Source organism: Arachis stenosperma, chromosome 2 (genome assembly GCF_014773155.1).
Source record: "Arachis stenosperma cultivar V10309 chromosome 2, arast.V10309.gnm1.PFL2, whole genome shotgun sequence".
Classification (NCBI taxonomy): domain Eukaryota; kingdom Viridiplantae; phylum Streptophyta; class Magnoliopsida; order Fabales; family Fabaceae; genus Arachis; species Arachis stenosperma.
Window position 1 is genome coordinate 117,622,850 of NC_080378.1, and position 20,281 is coordinate 117,643,130.

The 20,281-nt window shown below is 35.7% G+C and overlaps 2 protein-coding genes across 2 annotated transcripts; one reads left to right on the forward strand and one right to left on the reverse strand.

Annotated features, from left to right (window-relative positions):
- Positions 1-269: 269 nt before the first annotated feature.
- Positions 270-2,985, reverse strand: LOC130958698 (serine/arginine-rich SC35-like splicing factor SCL33). The gene is made up of 6 exons (XM_057885235.1): positions 2,848-2,985; positions 2,377-2,540; positions 1,915-1,992; positions 1,065-1,229; positions 837-947; positions 270-724 (listed from the first exon to the last, which is right to left on the reverse strand). The coding sequence occupies exons 2-6, from the start codon at positions 2,523-2,525 to the stop codon at positions 583-585; spliced, it is 645 nt and encodes a 214-aa protein (XP_057741218.1). The 5' UTR covers positions 2,526-2,540; positions 2,848-2,985; the 3' UTR covers positions 270-582.
- Positions 2,986-3,150: 165 nt separating this feature from the next.
- Positions 3,151-19,895, forward strand: LOC130960967 (rRNA biogenesis protein RRP5). Its single transcript, XM_057886540.1, has 40 exons — positions 3,151-3,430; positions 3,546-3,769; positions 4,271-4,411; positions 4,576-4,746; positions 5,094-5,193; positions 5,304-5,419; positions 5,526-5,648; positions 5,762-5,833; positions 6,527-6,619; positions 6,943-7,056; positions 7,197-7,319; positions 7,490-7,675; positions 7,801-7,875; positions 8,185-8,321; positions 8,828-8,962; positions 9,235-9,380; positions 9,463-9,528; positions 9,968-10,074; positions 10,188-10,268; positions 10,376-10,450; positions 10,540-10,641; positions 11,274-11,442; positions 11,543-11,691; positions 11,998-12,081; positions 12,190-12,290; positions 12,653-12,797; positions 12,970-13,044; positions 13,237-13,384; positions 13,764-14,388; positions 14,966-15,026; positions 16,188-16,333; positions 16,413-16,596; positions 16,769-16,867; positions 17,422-17,792; positions 17,870-18,046; positions 18,186-18,282; positions 18,371-18,526; positions 18,600-18,830; positions 18,917-19,000; positions 19,097-19,895. The coding sequence occupies exons 1-40, from the start codon at positions 3,238-3,240 to the stop codon at positions 19,202-19,204; spliced, it is 5,790 nt and encodes a 1,929-aa protein (XP_057742523.1). The 5' UTR covers positions 3,151-3,237; the 3' UTR covers positions 19,205-19,895.
- The last annotated feature ends 386 nt before the right edge of the window (positions 19,896-20,281 follow it).

Here is a 20,281-nt window from a genome sequence, read left to right on the forward strand (position 1 = left end):
AGTCAACGAATTTGTATCCTTATGTCTTCAAACCAACCTAGTAGTGTTTTTCTTCGAATATATAATTGAACATTTGATCGTCAAGTTATTAGAGATTACATTTAAGCATTATACAAGAGATTATCTTCTTTGTTCCTTCTTATGCCATTCGCCAAACTTAGCTTTCATCTCTTAGTTGAATGAATGTCTAGAACTCATTTTATTTGGCTACTCTGGATGAATGCATGAAATTGCATTTCAAAAGTAGGCTTTCCTAATACCCAAATTCAGGTTCGTGAAGGCACAAGCAGATCGCATTGCAGAAGAAACAAACGAGAAGAAATTACAACGGGGGCGATATTCAGAATCCATATTCAAGCTAAAATGACACAAGCAAAACAAAGCTTCTGTTCTAACGACCAGTTAAATAACGCAGGATAGAGTACCAATAAGTCCTAAGCCAGAGAGCTGAGATTAAACTAAACGGATCCGTATCCTAACATTAACAATATATCAACAACACCCGCCCTAAAGCCCGTTCATTCAGCAACTTAAAAAACTACAACATCTTCCGTCGTGTTCATCGAGCTTGCATACTTTACTTCACCTGGAGTAGCTAGGGCTTCGACTGTAGCTCCTGCTGTAACTCCTACTGTAGCTCCTGCTTCGACTGCGGCTTCTCGATCCATAAGGTGACCTGGAGTAAGATCGGTCCCTATACCTTTTGTATCTTGGTGAGATTGACCTGTATCATAGCGAATGAAGCTGCTTCTTAGAATCTTAATAAGCAACTACTGCTAAACATATAAGCAATCACATGGAAACAATAAACAGAACAAACACACTCAATGTCAAACCTGGAATTTCGCCTTCGAACTGGAGAGGGTGAATAACCAGGACTACGAGAATAGGTACGAGCATAGCGTGGAGAGCGAGAATATCGACGTGGAGATCTGTAATCATATGACCTACACACCAAGAAAGATTGAACACATAATAACAAGTAAGTCAACACGAGAATAGAACAAGAAGAAGCAATTTCGATTGCCTAGTCAATGTATGAATCATCCTGCATATCTCCTTACCTCCGACGTTCTCTGGCTCTCATTTCCTGGGGTTTCTTTCTGTTTTCCTCCGCAAATACCACAGTTAGTTCCCGACCAAGTAGAATTTGACCATCCATGTGATACTTTGCATCAGCAGCATCAGCTGGATCTACATACTGAACAAACCCAAATCCACGCGGCTCCCTGTACCATAAAATAGGTGTCAAACACAGCACATGCAATGAGCAACATAAATACACCTGCATACCAAAGGTGGATTATTGATTGCAGATATCCACAAATAAGATTCTGGGTTTCTGACTCCAAATTATTACAAGTCATACGCTCGACACTCCACATAATTCAATAATAAACACCGCATGAATGCTAACCTTGTAGAAGCCAAAATAATAATGGAGATGGAAAATCTTCAGACTTGAACTTCTTCACAATGAACACAAACTCAACCTTCCGAACCTTCCAGTACACTTAATATCACCTTGAACAGAACTCTTATTACTTGATTGGTGCCTTCAACATGACATTCTTATTACTTCTCTCTTCTCTTCAACACAGTACTCTTATTACTTCATTCTTCTCTTCAACTCTTTAAATAAAACAATCAAATTCCCACAAAAATGATTGAAGTATTAATTTTTATTGAGCATGAAGTGGCATAACTAAATACTTGGGATGAAAAAAGCCACCATAAAAAGTTTCCAACTCCACACAAAATATAACTTAATATTTTAGAGTTCATAGTTTATTTAATTTATAGAACACCTCAAAATAAAATGCAGAACACAACACAAATCATTTTACGGAGGGAGGAGACTTCAAAATCTTTCATAACAAGTAGCCATGCTTTGGCCACCTGAAAGAAACTTACCCAGTATAATAATCTCGAGGCAGATAAACGTCCTTCAGTGGACCAAATTGGCCAAATGGGCCACGTAAATCTTCTGGCCTGCACACCAAATGCTCTATATAATCAAGATCTTATTCAAAGCTTTTGAGAAGGGGGGAGGAACAGTTTCCATGGTAAAATACGAGTAGAATCTAATTACCCAAACATGCATCAGGTACTAACACAAGTAAATTTTGGATCCAAAAGATGAAATTGTATTAAGATGATTTTGTGCACTTTTTATGTGATGACTTTACCTTTACTAGAACTAGAATAAATTACCTAAACATGCTAAAATACATTAAACTGGCGCCAGAAAACCACAAAAGTTTATAATACTAATCCTGATACACAGAATAGCAAAAGAACAGCAATTACTGTTTAAATCAAAACTGTAAATACAACAAGATTCAAAATTCATTATCCTCTCATGATCTAACATACCTGCAATCTTTGTGGAGGTTCCGAACGAGAAGGCTTGTTGGCAAATCCCTACCACGGCCTCTATAGTGACCCCTAGGGCTAGGACTGCGCCTTCTATGGCTGTAACGTCTTGGAGGCGATGGACTGTAGCTGTAGCTTCTTCCTCTCATTCTGGAATTTCACACCTACATTCATGCATTCATATTCAACACAAGCAAACAAAAACCTAACCTCAAAAGATAAATTTCAAAGCTATAGAAAATTATCAGCATCAACATCGACAACAACAATCCATAGAAAATAAAAGGAGAATACAATCATAGCAATTTGAAGACGCTAATCGTAAACCATTGAATGCCAAAGCTACAGAAGATTCAAAGAAAAAAAAGAAACAACAATTGTGAAAAGAATAAGAATATCCATATCAATCTTCCGATGGATTCAAGTACGAAACAACAAAAATCAGAACACAAATGCAAGATCGATATTCACCTTCTTCACGATGAGATTCGCGCGCTCTTGTTTTGTTAGATAGCAGAAAAGTGACGGTGAAGAAAAATAATGGCTCTGATTCCTGAAATATTTGTAGCTCTACCATATTCGAGAAACTTCTTCACAACGTTGGCTACGATTCGGTACATGCAATGACACACAGTTACCATGAGGATCAATTTATCGGGCTCGGACTTTAAATAAAACTGGCCCAATAAGGACCCGGCCCAATTTAACAACCCGGACCCATTAAGTGCTTAGTTGCATGGTTTCTAACAAGTGTAGTTACTAGTTAGTGTTATTTTTCTTCTTCTTCTTCGCAACCTAAAACCCTTGTTCGTAAACCCTGAATCCGTGTTCTAAACGCAGCGCTGAGAAACATAATAGAAGATGGCACCGAACTCGAAAAAATCGCAGAAGAAGAAGAACAGCAACAACAAAGAGAACAAGCCAAGAATGGATAAATCGTCTAAGAAAATTTCTAAACCAAAGAGGGAAGAGCAACACGACGCCGCAACGGCGAAGAAGAAGTCAGAAGCTCTAGCTTTGCAGCTGGAAGATGAAGTTCCTGATTTCCCTCGAGGTCGAAACTTCCAGAAGCTTCGTTCTATGAGTCTGGCTTTGCATTTGAATTTGAACTTTTGCTTGGTTTGGATTGGATGTGAAGTTTTGTTTTGTTTTGCATTATATGTTTTCAGGCAGAGAAGTTCCGACGAAGCGAAAGGATGATGGAGATGACCGTGAAGTGTTTGGTTATGACGAGTTCGGTTCCGATAAAAGGAAGAAGCTGAATAAGTGGAATAGGAAGAAAGGGAAGAATACGCTGAGGAAGAGAGATGAAGCTGCAGATGATTGGGGCACGCTCTTCGGCGATACTGTCACCGGGAAATTGCCGAAGCGCGTCAATAAAATCACTCTTGGGGTAGGTTGAAGAAGCTTTGTTCAATGGAGGAATGTTTTCTTTTTCCTTCTAATTTTTATGTCAATCGAAATCTTACTAGTTAGTAGTAATTTAGTTTATATGTCTAAATTATGTTGAATTATTTGTGCCGCTTTTGAGAGTGGAAAAATTTAGAGTGCAGTTCCTAAAAAGCGGTGCATATAGTATCCATGTCAATCAGCTGCATCTGCAAAATATGGAAATTCTGAGTATGTGTTGGTGAGATGACGAATTAACTTAACTGTTGAAACACTAAATTTAAAAAATCTTATGTACATTGATATGCCCGATCTTTCTTTCATAGAGTTCAAAATCATGCTGTATTCTTACTCTTTACAAATACCATTTATTTGAATCGATTTGCTTCTGCTATACCGAATTATTATTATTATTATTATTGTTATTGTTATTGTTATTGTTATTGTTATTGTTATTGTTATGTCTCTGAGTTGTGGATAAATGCTTTGATCTCATGTATGCCAGAATATAACTCCAGGAATGAAGCTTTGGGGAGCTGTTGCTGAAGTAAATGAGAAAGACCTTGTAATTAGTTTACCAGGGGGATTACGTGGTTTAGTTCATTGTTCAGATGTGGTGGATCCTATTTTTGATAATGAAATCGAGGTGTGTATAAAAGAATTTGTTTTTTCTTTTCCTTTTCAATCAAGTACGATTTTTTTACCTCTCAATGTCCTTACATTTTCTGGAGTAATGGTTCTATATTCTATAAGCCATTGTTGTTATTTTGCAACTAGAGCTTCTCTCTGATATGCACTTGCTGGCATCAGGTTGGGGAAAGCTTCCTTTCTAGTGTATTCTCTGTTGGACAGCTGGTTTCTTGTGTTGTAGTAAGATTGGACCATGACAACAAGGATAAAGGAAGTAGAAAAATTTGGCTTTCTTTGCGTCTTTCTTTGTTGCACAAGAACATGAACTTAGATGTTGTTCAAGAAGGCATGGTAAGCCATTTTTTTCACATACGGTAATTTTGTTGTTAACCTTTCTTTATTTATATATATAAAAGCCTCCATTTTTTTTCTGGTTTAAAGTCTCATTTCATAAGTTATTGAAGGAAAAATCTATATATATATAAAGGGGACTGAGAAGATTTAGTATCCAACTTCCTTTTACTAAATCTCTTTGGTAAGTTTAGAGCAACTATTTTGTAGGTCATAAATGACTTGTAACGGTTTTGCACATGCTGCACACATGCTTCATCCATTTTTATCTTTTGCCACTGGTTTTGTTGGGCTTATATTTATTTAAAAATGAATTTTGGCAACTTCTGTGCACTGTATACGTGTAGGTTCTTGATGCATATGTGAAAAGCATTGAAGATCATGGTTACATTCTTCACTTTGGTCTACCTTCTTTCACAGGATTCTTACCAAAAAATAGCTTGATTGGTAATGTCACCCGACTGTTGTGAATTCCTCTTTATCGTGCATAGCATGTTTAGGTCTTGTTCTTATAGTTTTTACCCCCCCCCCCCCCCCCCCTTATGTTGTCTGAGAAGGCCAGGGAAATGAGGTAAAAATTGGGCAATTTATACAAGGGTTGGTTAAGAGCGTTGATAATGTTCGTAAGGTGGTTTACTTGAGTTCTGACCCAGATACAATGTCCAAAAGTGTGGTAAGATTCCTCTCTATTTGTTATGTTCAATTTTGGGCTTTTCTTTCTATCTTTATGATTCTCACCTTCCCTTCTGATTGTCATTTCCTTTGTACATTATATGCAGACCAAGGATCTTAAAGGTATATCAATTGATATTCTAGTTCCAGGGATGATGGTTAATGCACGTGTGAAGTCAATTCTTGAGAATGGTGTTATGTTGTCATTTCTCACATACTTCACTGGAACTGTAAGCCTATCCTAACTTTGTCCGTAAATGCATACAGTATACTTAGAGCCAATAAATTTTCAAGACAAACCCAGTGCATTTAAGAGTTAAGTTTTGGAACTTTTCCATTGCAGGTTGATCTGTTTCACTTGCAAACAAGCTATCCTACAAAAAACTGGAAGGATTTATACAGTGAATCTCAGAAGGTACTTTTGATTTTGATATTTGTATGCATTGAATGCAACTTGTTTTGCACTGAAATTCAACTGTTACATCTGCCAAAAAAGAAACTGAGAAAATAAAAGCTTAGAGCCTATTTGATTTGATAAAATGTTTTCTACTTTTAGGATTTTGTAAAGAAAAAAATTGAAAATAGTAAAACAATGCAATCCTGTATTCGGTTTTTATTTCCTGGTTTCACTTTTTTTCTTCATACACACACAAATAAAAACTGAAAAAAGAAAATGAAAACACAAACCAAAGATATTTTAAGAAAAGCAATACAGTAGTAGGTAAATGCAGTTTAGAATGCTTTTTCATTGACATCTGGAGTTAAAGTATGACTCTTTTTTTTTGTTGGGACTTGGGTGAGATCTTTTCCTCTTAGAAAGAGAAAGTCTCCTTGTTTTATTTATATTCACTCTTCACTTAGAAACCAATGTTTCATACTCATCATTTGTTGACATGCTAGGATTTCTATTTTCGTTGTAATACATCGCTAAGTTAACTTTGTTGTTTCTTGTACTTGTAGCTTCATATTTTAATTCTTCATCATGAGAGGTGTCTTCACACAAGTTCAAGGACATGACTTTTTTGTTTATGGTCTATGATGTTGTGCGATCATGCTATTGGCTATTACTTCCACTGGAAGTTACATAAGTTCCTTGTTATTTTTCTAGGTTATTGCTCGAATTCTATTTATTGATCCATCAAGTAGAGCTGTTGGCTTGACACTTAATCCACATCTTGTTCATAACAAGATTCCTCCCTTTGTAAGTATATGAATCATATATGTTGGTGCTTCTTGGTGTGGGTGTTTCATGTAATGTGGAATTAATAGTTTTCTTTTCCATTCCTTTTTCCTCTATTATTAACCTGCAAATGTATTTGTTCTGTCACATTTCTTGTTTAATATTTCCCTGTTCAGATTATGGATATTCAGAATTGAAGATAATATTCTCTCACAAAAAAAAAAAAAGAAAAAAGAAAAACAAATACAGTGAAGTAATACCAATTTAGTGGCGCAAGTCCCCCTCCATTTATTAGCAAAGTCCAAAAGTGAATGTGCCTTTTAATGTAATCAACTCTTGTGCAGCATGTTAACATTGGAGATATATATGATGAGTCTAAAGTTGTCAGGGTAGATAGAGGAGCAGGATTGTTCCTTGAAGTTCCTTCAATTCCAGAGTCAGCTCCTGCTTTTGTCAGTGTATGTATTTTCTCGACTAGTATTAATGATACAAAGCACAGTTCTTTCACTACAGATGAGAATCAAGTCAGCTAACTATTGTGATTAAGGCTTACCACATTACACAAAATGTGAATGATAATTAAAATTGATCTTGACAGATTGTTGATTTTGATGAGGGAGAGATCCAAAAGCTTGAGAAAAAGTACAAGGAAGGTAATCATGTTCGAGTTCGTATTCAGGGATTAAGGCTTTTGGAAGGACTTGCTATAGGAAGTTTGAAGGTTGTCATTCTGCTTCCATATTCTAAGTTGAAGATGATAGTTCAATTACTGCAATGCTTTTTGCGTTAGCATTACTCTTCCGCTATGTATTCTGTTTCTAACTATTTGACTATTTGTATATTTCGGTATCATTTTTAGTGATATGATTTCCTGAATTTCATATCATGCAGGCTAGTGCTCTTGAAGAATCTGTGTTCACTCATTCTGATGCAATGCCGGGGATGGTAGTGAAGGCCAAGATAGTCAGGGTTGACGACGATCATGCTATAGTGCAAATTCCTGGGGGTGTGAAGGCACTCTGTCCTCTTAATCATATGTCTGAATTAGATATTACAAAGCCTCGAAAGAAATTCAAGGTTTCATTCTAGTTATATATGTGCTTTTTAGCATTGTCATTTTTTGTTATGTATAGGCCGTAAGTCTCTCATGGGGCAGACTAAACATTTTCATAACTGAATCCTCTGGCTGGATTTTGGTACAGGTGGGAGCGGAATTAGTATTTCGTGTGCTTGGTCGCAAAAAGAAAATGGTGACGGTTACACACAAAAAAACTCTTGTATGTTCGATAGTACAAACCTTCTTTCCTCTTCCACTTTGTTCAATTATGTAGGATTTACAAAAATTGATGATTCAAGTTCTTACCATTATATCCCCCCTCCCCCCCAAACAAAAAAAACCACACAAATATTTTGCTAAAAAAATTGTTATGTATGGAATACAAAAAGGAAGGTTCACAAGAAATAAAGCAGACCCTTAGCAAGTGTTCACCAAACCTTTCAAAGGAACCACATGCAATGAATCAAAATCATCAGAAGTATCGGTCTCACATATTCAATTCTGATTCAGATATATGGTCCTTTTACAGGTTAAATCGAAACTACCGATTATTAGTTCATTTACGGATGCAACTGAGGGTTTGATAACTCATGGATGGATAACAAAGATTGAAGCCCATGGATGTTTTGTGCGGTTTTACAATGGGGTTCAAGGATTTGCTCCGAGGCAAGTCTTACTACTTATCTGTTCTACAAATTTAAAACCTCCAATCTGTGACCAGAATTGGTTACTGTTGCTTCCTGAGTAATATATGATCTTCTTTTAAGAACATGAATTTCATCTTCATTTCTTCACCTTTCTGACTTTTTCATGATAAACATCATATTTGAGATGTACATAAATTCACATGCCATTGATTTATTGTTGGAATATTCAAAATCAGTCAGTTTTTCTTATTTCCATAACAAGGTAAATTATATGTTAGGCAATTTCATTTGAATCCCTTATCAGATACATTCCTTCTAATTTATTTTTGTGTTTTAGGCTTGCGTTTGTTATAGTCAATTGTGGGGTGGGGTGGGGGGGGGGGGGATTAATGTTCTCTCTTATCATATGTGACTGTGAGTGTATGTGTTCTTCAACCACCCCCACACCCACCCCCGCTTCTCTCCTCGTGAAAAAAAAATGAAGGACTTGTTATAATTCGATGTATTATTTTGATTAAAGTGCAGGTCTGAACTTGGATTAGAGCCAGGAGTTGATCCTGGTGCAGTTTATAATGTTGGACAAGTTGTCAAATGCCGTGTAATAAGCTCCATTTCTGCTTTACGGAGGATCAACCTTAGTTTCATAATAAAGCCCAAAAGGTATGATTCTCTTTACTTTCTCTATCCCACTTCTACTCTCAGTTTGATTTAAATTGATTTATTTACTAGTGGCTGCACTTTCTGGAGGATATCTTATCTTACCTACCAAATGTAAAAAATGCAACTTATGCATTCAAGATTTATGTGAATCTATCTGCTGATTTGATGTAGCTAACACCAACAAACGGGATTAGGCCTATTTGTTGTAGTTGTTATGTTAACTTATTAGATGGATGTCCAGCTATGATTAACTCAACACTTCAAAATTGCAGGGTTGCGGAGGAGGATAAGGTTAGGTTGGGCAGCCTTGTTTCTGGAGTTATTGACAGAATAACAACAAATGCTGTAGTTGTTTATGTCAATGCAAGTGGTTTTTCGTGGGGTACCATATCTTTGGAACACTTGGCAGATCATCTTGGTATGATTTGTTTATTCATGATATAGGCTTTCCATTGCTCCGTAAAAAATTGCATTGCTGATTATAGCCACGTTTCATGCAGGGCAAGCTAATTTGATGAAATCTGTATTAAAACCTGGATATAGTTTTGATCAACTACTGATTCTAGGTATGTTTGATACCTATAGCAGTTTGTTTCTGTGCATTTTTAGCGGCTTGTTTCTCTCCCGTTGCATTTTCCGCCCTGAGTCTCATTCATTGGTGGTACCACACTCTCCGGGGCCTATCTGGTTGGCATGCATCATTCTTGCTCTCTTACCTTAGAGCATAAGTATCTTGTCTCCTTAGCAGTCAGCAGTGTCTGGGATGCCTCATTTTGTTTTTTGGCCTGATCTCTCCAGGACTTTTTTGAGAGGCCTTTCACCCACTTAACTAGGCCATTATATTGAATTTTTTTTGTGGTGTTTCCTTTTTTTGTTTTCTTTGTAAGTTGAGTAGTTAGATGCTTCAGCATCAAGCAGATTGTTCCATTATCATATATAAAGTTGGTAAGGTATCTCGCTAACTTGTGATTTTTTTTTTTTTTTGAATTCCTAAAATCAATGTAGATATTAAGGGGAGCAATTTGATTCTATCTGCCAAAAGTTCGCTTATTAAATCTGCTCAGCAGATTCCTTCAGATATTAGTCAGATGCATCTGAACTCTGTTGTGCATGTAAGTCGACATATATGAATTTCTTTTTGTACAATTTTTTTTATATGCATGTCATTTTATTATTGTTGTTTCTTGCTTGCTATGATCAATTGATTGAATCTTGTCTGGAGCAGGGCTACATTTGCAACATAAATGAGGCTGGCTGCTTTGTCCGTTTCCTTGGTTCCTTTACAGGTTTGGCTCCATCGAAAAAGGTATTCATTCCTATGACTGCCTTCTTGCCTTCTTTTCTTTTTCTCCTGTTTATTTATGTTTGTATTCTCCATATGATAGTCTGATCTTATGACTGAGTTTTGTATAGGCTGCTGATGACCAGAAAACCAATATTCTAGAAGCCTATCAGATTGGGCAATCCGTCCGCAGTAATGTGTCCGAGGTTGGTATACTTCAGGTGGTAAATTCAATATTTGCAAACACCTAATGCAGGTTCAATAATATTTAATCTTTAATTTGTTTGTTCTTCAGATCAATACTGAAAGAGGCAGAGTAACACTCTCACTAAAGCAAACATTATGTTCTTCTACAGATGCATCCTTTCTTCAAGACTACTTTATTATGGATGAAAAGGCATGGATATTTAGTTAATCACCACATTCCCCTAATATTATTTTTATGCAATGTCATTTATAATTTTAAATTCTAATATATATGTTATACATTGTATACAACTTGTTCATGCACACGTGCATGGTTACCCCTTGTTTATAGATGCAATAATGAAGTATCAGTGTAATAACAGGTAATGTGTTAGTGCATTACAATTACCGCCCGGGTCCAATATTTTAACAAAATTGGTGTACTTTGCCTATGTTATTGCTCATCTACATTTGATTTTATTGTTTTTTAATCTACAAAAGTTAAAAACTCATTTTGACATACTTGCTGTTTCTCATAAGTAGATGATTTCAATGTGTCCTCTTTTTTCTTTTTTCTTTTTTTTTTTTTTGGGGGGTGGGGGGTGGTTGCAGAGAAATCTAAATATTTTAATTTGTACTTCCTGTCTCTCTGCTTTTTCCTGTAGCAGTCTTTGTAACAGTCTGTGTTTTAATATAATAACATTTCCTAAATGTTTATATCTATGTTCTGTGATTTTTTTATTAGCCTGTTGTCATCATATTTTTCTCTCTGATTTCCTCTCAGGAATCACTATTACATCAACCGCTTATGTAATGCATCTAATCCTGTGTCTCTGAACGTAGATTTCTAAGCTGCAAAACATGGGCTATGGTGCATCTGATTTGAAGTGGGATGAAGGATTTAGCTTTGGTGCAGTTGCTGAAGGTAAAGTCGAGGATGTTAAAGATGTGGGAATTGTTGTAAGCTTTGAGAAGTATAATGATGTTTTTGGTTTTATCACCACTTACCAGTGTAAGTTCCTCATCTATGTCATTTAGTTACCGAGCATTACAAGTTGGGTGATTCTTAGTTAAGTGCAGCTACTACTACTTATTGCAATATAATCTTGTAGTGGCAGGAACTACCTTGGCGAAAGGCTCCGTTGTGAAAGCAGTGGTTCTTGATGTTGCGAAAACAGAACGGCTTGTAGATTTAACTCTAAAACCAGAATTCGTTAAAAGATCTGAAGAAAGAAGCTCCATAAGTCATTCCACCAAAAAGGTTCAGCTTACTCTCCCTGCTGTTTTACATTTGTGTTGAACATGGCTGAGAAGAGTTGAGAAAAATTTTTAATGAAAATTTAATGGCATGGAGACCTGAGATTTAGTTTTCTCTCTGTCTCTATTATGTTCTTTCTTCTCTATAATCCTGGTTTGTCCACTACAGATAGAAAAGAGATGGGGTTTTATATTTGGTTATCGGTAAGGTCTTTTTTCCCTGAATGGGAGGCCTGTTGCATGAGTCCCCTACCATCATTCCTTCTTGACTATTTGTCCATATTAATGTCATGCATGCCTTCTATACCAGAAACGTCGAAGAGAGTCACTGAAGGACTTGGTGTTGCATCAGACAGTAAATGCAGTAGTGGAGATTGTCAAAGAAAACTACTTGGCAAGTGTTCACATTTTCATTCAAGTTAGCCTTCTAGTGAAGGCTTTTTTTTGCTGCTTTTTAAATACATATTAACGTCCTATATCTAAATTATTATCTCCAAATCAGGTCGTATCAATACCGGAGAATAATTACATCATAGGATATGCATCCGTTTCTGACTATAATACTCAAAGGTTCCCCCAGAAAAAGTTCTTAAATGGACAGAGGTGAGGAAAATGGGTTGAAGCTATTTGCTCGTCCATTCATGTTTATTTTATCCTGTTCTACCATGGCATTAGAATTGCTATGTATTAGTGTTGTCATCATGCAAACCCTCACTTCTCTCCTTCATGCCGGTTGATGCTTAGGAGAATTCTGATTGAATATGGTAATTGGTATTTGAGAATGTTCATGTCCAACAACGGGTATTGAAATGTCACTGGAGTATATTAGACATGATTTTTTGAATATATTTCAATGTTTTAAAAGATGACGTATATGCACTTTTATGCATTCCATTTTTTGTTGATATTTTATGTTTCTTAATTATAATGCTTCACCTCATACTTAGCATGATTTACTTGGTCAGTGTTGTGGCTACTGTTATGGCTTTTCCAAGTCCTGAAACTTCAGGAAGGTTGCTTTTACTTCTTAATGATGCTAACGAGACATCTAGTTCCAAAAGAGCGAAGAAAAGGTCTATCTATAATGTTGGGTCTCTGGTTGAGGCAGAGGTATGTGGGTTTGTTTTGTTCATTGATCTTGTTGATTCTTTGTTGTCATTTTCATATGCTATCTCTTGTATGTATTGAATGTGATCGTGGCTAGAATTTCTTATTCAAATTTTTGTAGTCTTTGGTCTCGTGACTTGTACACTAAAGGAACGTGTTTCATGAATTTTCGCAGATTACTGAAATCAGATCTCTTGAACTTAAAGTTAAGTTCGGTGTTGGTCTACATGGCAGGGTGCACATATCGGAGGTACTACTATTTTGTTTCTTGTTTCTATTTGAATTAGCATTTTCATTTGTAGTCTTGTTATCTAAAACGGGTAGCCCAATGTATGGGGCTTCCACCATCCTTCTATTGTAGACATGTCCCAATGCTTATCCCATTTCTCGTTTGCTTTTTATTAGCATATTTTTAACTACTCTTTTTCCTATCTTCTGACAGGTACATGATGATGTAAATGATTTGGAAAATCCGTTTTCCTGCTATAAAATAGGGCAAACAGTGACAGCAAGAATTGTTGCAAAGCCTAATGAAAAAGATAGCTACAGAAAGGGCTGGGAGTTGTCAGTCAAACCTAAAATAATTGCAGGCAAGTTTTTCCTAGTAAATTGAAAAGGATATGAATTATTGAAAATTTTGGCCACTGCATAAGTAGGGGGGTATAGATTAAGGCTTGTGAACTTCAATGACTAGTAATTTGTTTTTGTTTTGAATGCAGCAACATAGTGTGCAGTATCATTTCGTATCTGAAGTTGTATTTACTGACATCAGTTATTTGTTAATTGCAAATTAGGCAATTCCATTTTCTCTCCCACTTTTGTTTAGCTTTGGTTTGGTATTCTATGTTGCAATTTGGGAATCCTGTCTGTTTAATTTTTTTCCTTAAAAAAAAACATTGTTCTTTTATTAATGTTAAATTTTCTCATTATCTTTCAATTTTTAGTATTTAATCCTCTAATTCAATGCAGGTTCCAGTGACATTGGAGAAAATGAATCTGGTAATCTTGACTTTGAAATTGGGCAATGTGTTGCTGGTTATGTATATAAAGTAGAAAGTGAATGGGTCTGGTTGGCGATATCTCGAAATGTTAGTGCCCAGCTACATGTTCTTGATAGTGCTTTTGAACCCAGAGAGCTTCAAGATTTCCAGAATCGATTTCATGTTGGACAACTTGTTTCTGGTTATGTTGTGAGTATTAACTTGGACAAGAAACTAATGCGGTTAATTCAACGTCCCTTATCTACTCTCCCGTGCAGAACTAGTGATGAGCCACAAAACAATGTTGTGCATGCGGAATTAACAATGTATATTCATGAAGGAGATATTTTAGGCGGTAGGATTTCTAAAATACTTTCAGGTGTTGGTGGGTTGCTTGTCCAAATTGGTCCATATATCTATGGGAAGGTCCACTTTACTGAGCTCACAGATACATGGGTGCCTGACCCATTATCTGGATATCATGAAGGGCAGTTTGTCAAATGTGTAGTTCTTGAAGTCAGTCAAACTGTCAGGGGTACTGTTCATGTCGACTTATCATTATGTTCTTCAAGAGGGATGCTTTCTCAAGATTCTAAAGATGTTCAAAGCACCGGGTAAGTAACTACTAATCCATAGCCCGTTATTTATTGCAGTCACTATTAAATTCACGTGTCTGAACTCTGAATGCGTCTCTCAATATATTTATTCGTTTTTCTTTCATTTGTACAATTAAAATTATTCAGTGTATCCTTTTTAAGACATTAAGAACATATATTCCATCATTCATATCCCAACAAATCAATTCATCTCAACTTTATCATTTGTTGGGAAGTTCTTTTTTAGTCTGCCTATATAATGTAGTTTTTTATAAAAGGACTATCCTCCTCTTGAATGGCTTTACTTTGGATGTATATTCTTTACTTATGCTAATTAATCTATACTTTGAAATTAAACAACTCTTTTTCCGTCAAATTTGATTTTGAATCACAATATCTATGGTATGGATCTTGAAAGAATTGATTTTCTGTTCTTGTGTATGTTTGCTGCATGCGTCCACTTTTGAATTTATTGCAATGATGGGTAAATTTTGTTTATCTATTTTTTAATTTGGATACGATTTCTATGACATTCTTCTATTAATAATGTTGTTATTGTTGATTGTGTTGAATATTATTAATAATGGTTTCTCAGGCATGATAATGGTAAATGTGTGGAGATGATTGAAGATATTCATCCTGATATGGTTGTAAAGGTACTAGTTTCATTTCTTCAGAAGTTATTATTGATTGCCTTCTTTCTAGGGCTGTGCTTGAGCTTCTTTAATCTGGGATATGCACTTAGTCTTGTTAGATCGAGTTTGAGCTGTTAAAAGCTGGTAGTATTCATCATTTACATGGCTAGTGATACTCTGTTATTTTGAGGTGCCAAATATTATCTGTGTATAAAAACTTCGATGATTTTTGAAGATGAAAATTTTTAATGGGCTAGCATTTTGCTATTGCTTTTTAAATTGTTACTCTTTAAAGGATTGTTCTTCACTTATGTGCTTGAGTTGAACTTTTCTTCATGATAACTTTACATGATTGTTGGGATTAATTGCTCGATGTTGCCTTCATTTTCTTATTCAATTTTGTTGGGAAGCTGAGATGTACAACTTGAATTGCTAAATAAAGCAACATCAGATACTTGTTACAAATAAAGATAGCCCCTTGGAGATTGGGAGTTTTGATGATTTTGCTCAACTTACCTTTTACGTTGTATTTAGTTCATGACTAAATGGATTTCTTAATTTTGTAATATTTTTTTCTCTTCTGCAATTTCCTTCTGTATAAAGAGTACATTCACCTTTTCTAAATGCAAGTGCTCTTTTTTTTTTTGGTGATTATCTTGTGATATATAATGGTTTGCATTTTGATTACACGATGACCTAAAATTCTCTAGTTACCATATCTCGTTAAAAAACTAGAGTTTCATTTGTAGTATTTTATTGTCTATTTTAAGAATGTCTTGGTGTAATAGACTGTGAATTTGACTTTATCAGCCACTCAAATATATAAATAGGATTGGTGCAGTACATGATTGCTAGTTGCTGTTGATTTAAATATATTGATGAAGGTTCTGAGACTTAATTTCAAAACCATATTACTTTTCGATTTTTTATTTGTATACTTAATAAGATTCATAAAGCAGTTGCAAAACTTCTAAATCAGTAATGCTATTTCACCTGTTGTAAGATTGGTACTTTTAAGTGTTGCTCTCTGTGATGATCTGCCATCTTGAGATTTGGTTGCTAAATCTAAGTGTGGATTGTGGTGTGAGTTGTTTGTTTTTTCTCTTTGAACTTTTACCTGAACATTGGATTTCACAATTTGGATTAAGGTTTTTATTTGAATAAATGTCTTCTTTTGGCTAGGGTTATGTTAAGAATGTCACACCAAAAGGTTGCTTCATTTCACTTTCACGAAAGATTGATGCGAAAATTCTTCTATGTAATTTGTCCAATGAGTTTGTCAAAGATCCTGAGAAAGAATTTCCTGTTGGAAAGCTTGTAGTTGGCAGGTAAGCATCTCACATTTTGTTTCTCTCCATTTTCTAATATGATGTAAACGAAGAGATGTACTAAGATTGCAACTAACAGGGTTATATCCGTGGAGCCCCTTTTAAATCGTGTTGAAGTTACATTGAGGACATCAAGTGGTCCCAGGAAATCCAATTTTGAAATTCTGGATTTGAGTAAATTTCAAGTTGGAGATGTAATATCTGGAAGGATTAAGCGTATTGAGCCATATGGTTTATTCATTACAGTTGATGACACAAACATGGTATTTTGACATTCTTTGAATCCATTTGTGGTCCATGTATTTGTAATATGAAATCTTGTGGTCAAGTTAAAATGTATTCTATCATTCTCATGTGCTTTTTTAGAAAAAAAAGAAAATATTAGTGATAACTTGGTTCTGTTAACTCACTTTGATATGCTCCTTCTATGTTTAGGTTGGATTGTGCCATATATCAGAAGTTTCTGATGATACTATTGAGAACATTGAAACAGAGTATAGAGTTGGACAGCATGTAAATGCAAGAGTATTGAAGGTAATTCATGTCCATAAACTTCAAGTATGATATTGGAAATAGCCTTCTTCGTGTGCTCTAATTGGCACCAAAACTTCTACCCAGTTAAAGCGAATAGCTCCATGTATGTTGTATGCTTGGAAAGGTCTAGCTTGAAAATCTATCTATATTTTCTGTAACTTATTCATCTCCAGTCAGGTTATGTGTTAATGGTTCAGGTGCGCATTATAATGAAGACAGAATGGTTTAATTTGTTATCAATATATATTTTTTTTTAATAAAAGATGAATCTTCTGGAACACAGTTATGCTATTTATTAACTTATTTAGACTCTAAACCATCCAATTTATCTCAAAATTTGGTCCACCAACTAGAGTGCTAGATAACTGCCATTCAGAATTACAGACAAGTGTGTTTATTGCAAACCCTTTTTACAATCAAACAATTGAAGCCATGCCAAAAAAATTACATAGAATCAATGAATCATGATATTGGCATACTTGACTTGGTTGTACTACACCACATAGCTTCATGCTTGATCATTTTCGCTTTACATGCATTTTTCCTTATATCAGGTGGATGAAGTAAAACAGAGAATTTCTCTGGGAATGAAGAATTCATATATGAGAGATGAAGATGCACATGGAATACCTTCAGATCAACAATCAGATGAACCTCTTGCTGATAGAATGACATCTATGGATTTAATGACTAGCAGTGTTCCTGGAACCTCTGATATGGAAATTTTAGATGAAATTGATCAACTCCCAATTCTTCCACAAGCAGAAGAAAGGGCGTCCATTCCACCATTAGATGTTTCCCTTGATGACTTAGACAAAATTGATATAAATAACACCAATCGCCAAAGTGAAGAGCATTTGAATGATGAAGGCACAATAGATGAAAAGAAAAAGAGGCGCGAAAAGAAAAAAGCAAAGGAAGAAAGGTCAGTGTAATACATGGAATGCTGATATGAGTTTTTATTATTTTCAACTTTTAATACATAGCAGCCATACTGTACAGGGAGAAACAGATAAGGGCTGCAGAGGAAAGACTACTGGAGGAGGATGTACCAAGAACAGCTGATGAGTTTGAAAAGCTGGTTAGAAGCTCTCCTAATAGCAGTTTCATCTGGATAAAATATATGGACTTCGTGATTTCTTTGGCTGATGTTGAGAAAGCCCGCTCTATTGCTGAAAGGTACATACAATTGGTGCCTTGAATTTCCAACAACCCCCTCATAGACACTCCGCATAAATGGTTTGCACAGTAATTCATCATTCTGTATTTTTCCCGTCATCTGAATTTGTCGTCCTGTTCTGCTTCCAATATTTTATAGGGCTTTGCGGACAATAAATATTAGAGAAGAGGATGAGAAGCTCAACATCTGGAAGGCTTTCTTTAATTTAGAAAATAAATTTGGAAATCCTAAAGAGGTAAGAGAGAGTGTGTGCAATTTAAATTCACTACATCGGTCTCTGATGTTCTATCTTGCTGTATCCTTACCTAAAATTCTGTATGTAGGAGGCTCTTATGAAAGTTTTTCAACGAGCTCTGCAGTACAATGATCCCAAAAAAGTATATCTAGCACTTTTGGGACTGTATGAGAGGACTGAACAACAAAACTTGGCTGATGAACTTCTCAATAAAATGACAAAGAAGTTCAAGCATTCTTGCAAGGTATTGTGTGTTCAAATAAAACAAACTTCATAATAAAAAAAATGTATGCAACTTACTCTGCACTGGATTTTAGGTTTGGTTGAGACGTGTACAAAGTCTTTTGAAGCAAAACCAGGATGGAGTTCAACCTGTTATCAACCGTGCTTTGTTAAGCCTACCAAGGCGCAAGCATATTAAATTTATTTCCCAGGCAGCCATTCAAGAATTCAAGATTGGGGTTCCAGACAGAGGACGATCATTGTTCGAAGGAATTTTACGGGAATACCCAAAGAGAACAGACTTGTGGAGTGTCTATCTAGATCAAGTATACCCTTCATCACAAATATTCTGTCTGTATTATTACTTTATTAGTATCAATCTGAAGCTAACATTCCCCTGTACTTTTAACAGGAGATTCAACACAAAGATGCAGATGTAATTCGTGCACTTTTTGAAAGGGCAATTACTCTGAGCCTACCACCAAAGAAGATGAAGGTGTGTACTCATATACATTCCCCATCCCCGTTTACTGATCTTGGTTTTACTCTCTTTCCTTTTAGCTTAACTAGTCGTTGTTGTCTTGATTGGCAGTTTTTATTTAAAAAATATCTTGATTATGAGAAGTCCCAAGGTGATGAAGAACGAATTGAATCCGTGAAACAGAAGGCAATGGAATATGTCGAGAATACTCTGGCTTGATACAACCATCACTGCACTGGCTTCGAATTTCTCAGCTTGCAGCCATCGTTGAGTCCTTGAGTTGAGGCTAACATGTCTTCACAAATCACAGAGAAAACAAGATTTCAGTGTTTGTTGGAGCAAAAAACGTGTTCACCATAATTTGACTACGTGAGAGCATGTTTAATGAGTTCGGGATATCCATTAGATCCATCAAATGTGTACGGGAAAGAAGTGTTTTGGCCAGTCACCAAGTTTGGTGGTTAGATTGAGTATTAGAAAGGAAATAGAAACCTGTATTCTTACTATTTTTCTGCCCAGTTTTGCTTTTTCTTTTGGGCTGTAAGTTTTAGTTATCATAAATATTTTGTCCATTTGTTGTTCATCAGCCTCATTTACCAAATTTTGCCCGTTGTCCTTCGTATTAGACGATGTAACGTTTTGAATTGTGTATTCGAATACAATTAATTTCACAGACCTCAAAAAATTAAAATGGATTGTAAATGCTCAATTTTGAGTTAAACTCCAAAATCGTCCTCGGATTGACGAAGTGCACGGATTTAGTCCTTGATTTATCAATTGCACCGTTTAGGTCCTTAATATTGTAAAAAATGCACCGGGTTGGTCTCTTGTCTTATTTCTGGCTATTTAGATTTGCCGCCGGCAGTGACATGGCAAATCAGTGCCACGTAGTATACCACGAAATAAAGTCGTATGGTTTTTGACGTCGTTTAACAAGTAAGAGTTAAAACTTTGTAATCTCAACGTTTGTGATCACTTGATTGTCTTTTTCTTTTTCTGAACTTAAACACTTGCGTGACAAAATCCTCTGGTCTATAACTGTTGTCTAGGGTTTGTTTGGTGGAACGATTTGGCTTGGTGTATTTTGTTAGTACCCTGAATTGTATGTGCGATTGAAGTTGTTGAGCGAAGGAGAAATGGTTCTTCGTGGATAATCCTCTTGTATCCTTTTCAGTGCCATGTCACTGCCGGCGGCAAGGGTAAATGGCCGAGAATAAGGCAAGGGACCAACTCGGTGCATTTTTTACAATGTCGGGAATCTAAAGTCCTAAACGGTACAAATGGTAAGTCATGGAC

What these genes read in the sequence shown, in the direction of transcription:
- LOC130960967 (XM_057886540.1), top strand. Translation starts at nt 3,238, where the DNA reads ATGGCACCGAACTCGAAAAAATCGCAGAAGAAGAAGAACAGCAACAAC. An exon ending in GTTTGGCTCCATCGAAAAAG is followed by an intron (nt 10,269 to 10,375) that starts GTATTCATTCCT and finishes AGTTTTGTATAG; the next exon opens with GCTGCTGATGACCAGAAAAC. An exon ending in CAGTTGATGACACAAACATG is followed by an intron (nt 16,597 to 16,768) that starts GTATTTTGACAT and finishes TTCTATGTTTAG; the next exon opens with GTTGGATTGTGCCATATATC.
- LOC130958698 (XM_057885235.1), bottom strand. Translation starts at nt 2,525, where the DNA reads ATGAGAGGAAGAAGCTACAGCTACAGTCCATCGCCTCCAAGACGTTAC. An exon ending in AGAGCCAGAGAACGTCGGAG is followed by an intron (nt 948 to 1,064) that starts GTAAGGAGATAT and finishes CTTGGTGTGTAG; the next exon opens with GTCATATGATTACAGATCTC. An exon ending in GTTCGAAGGCGAAATTCCAG is followed by an intron (nt 725 to 836) that starts GTTTGACATTGA and finishes GCTATGATACAG; the next exon opens with GTCAATCTCACCAAGATACA.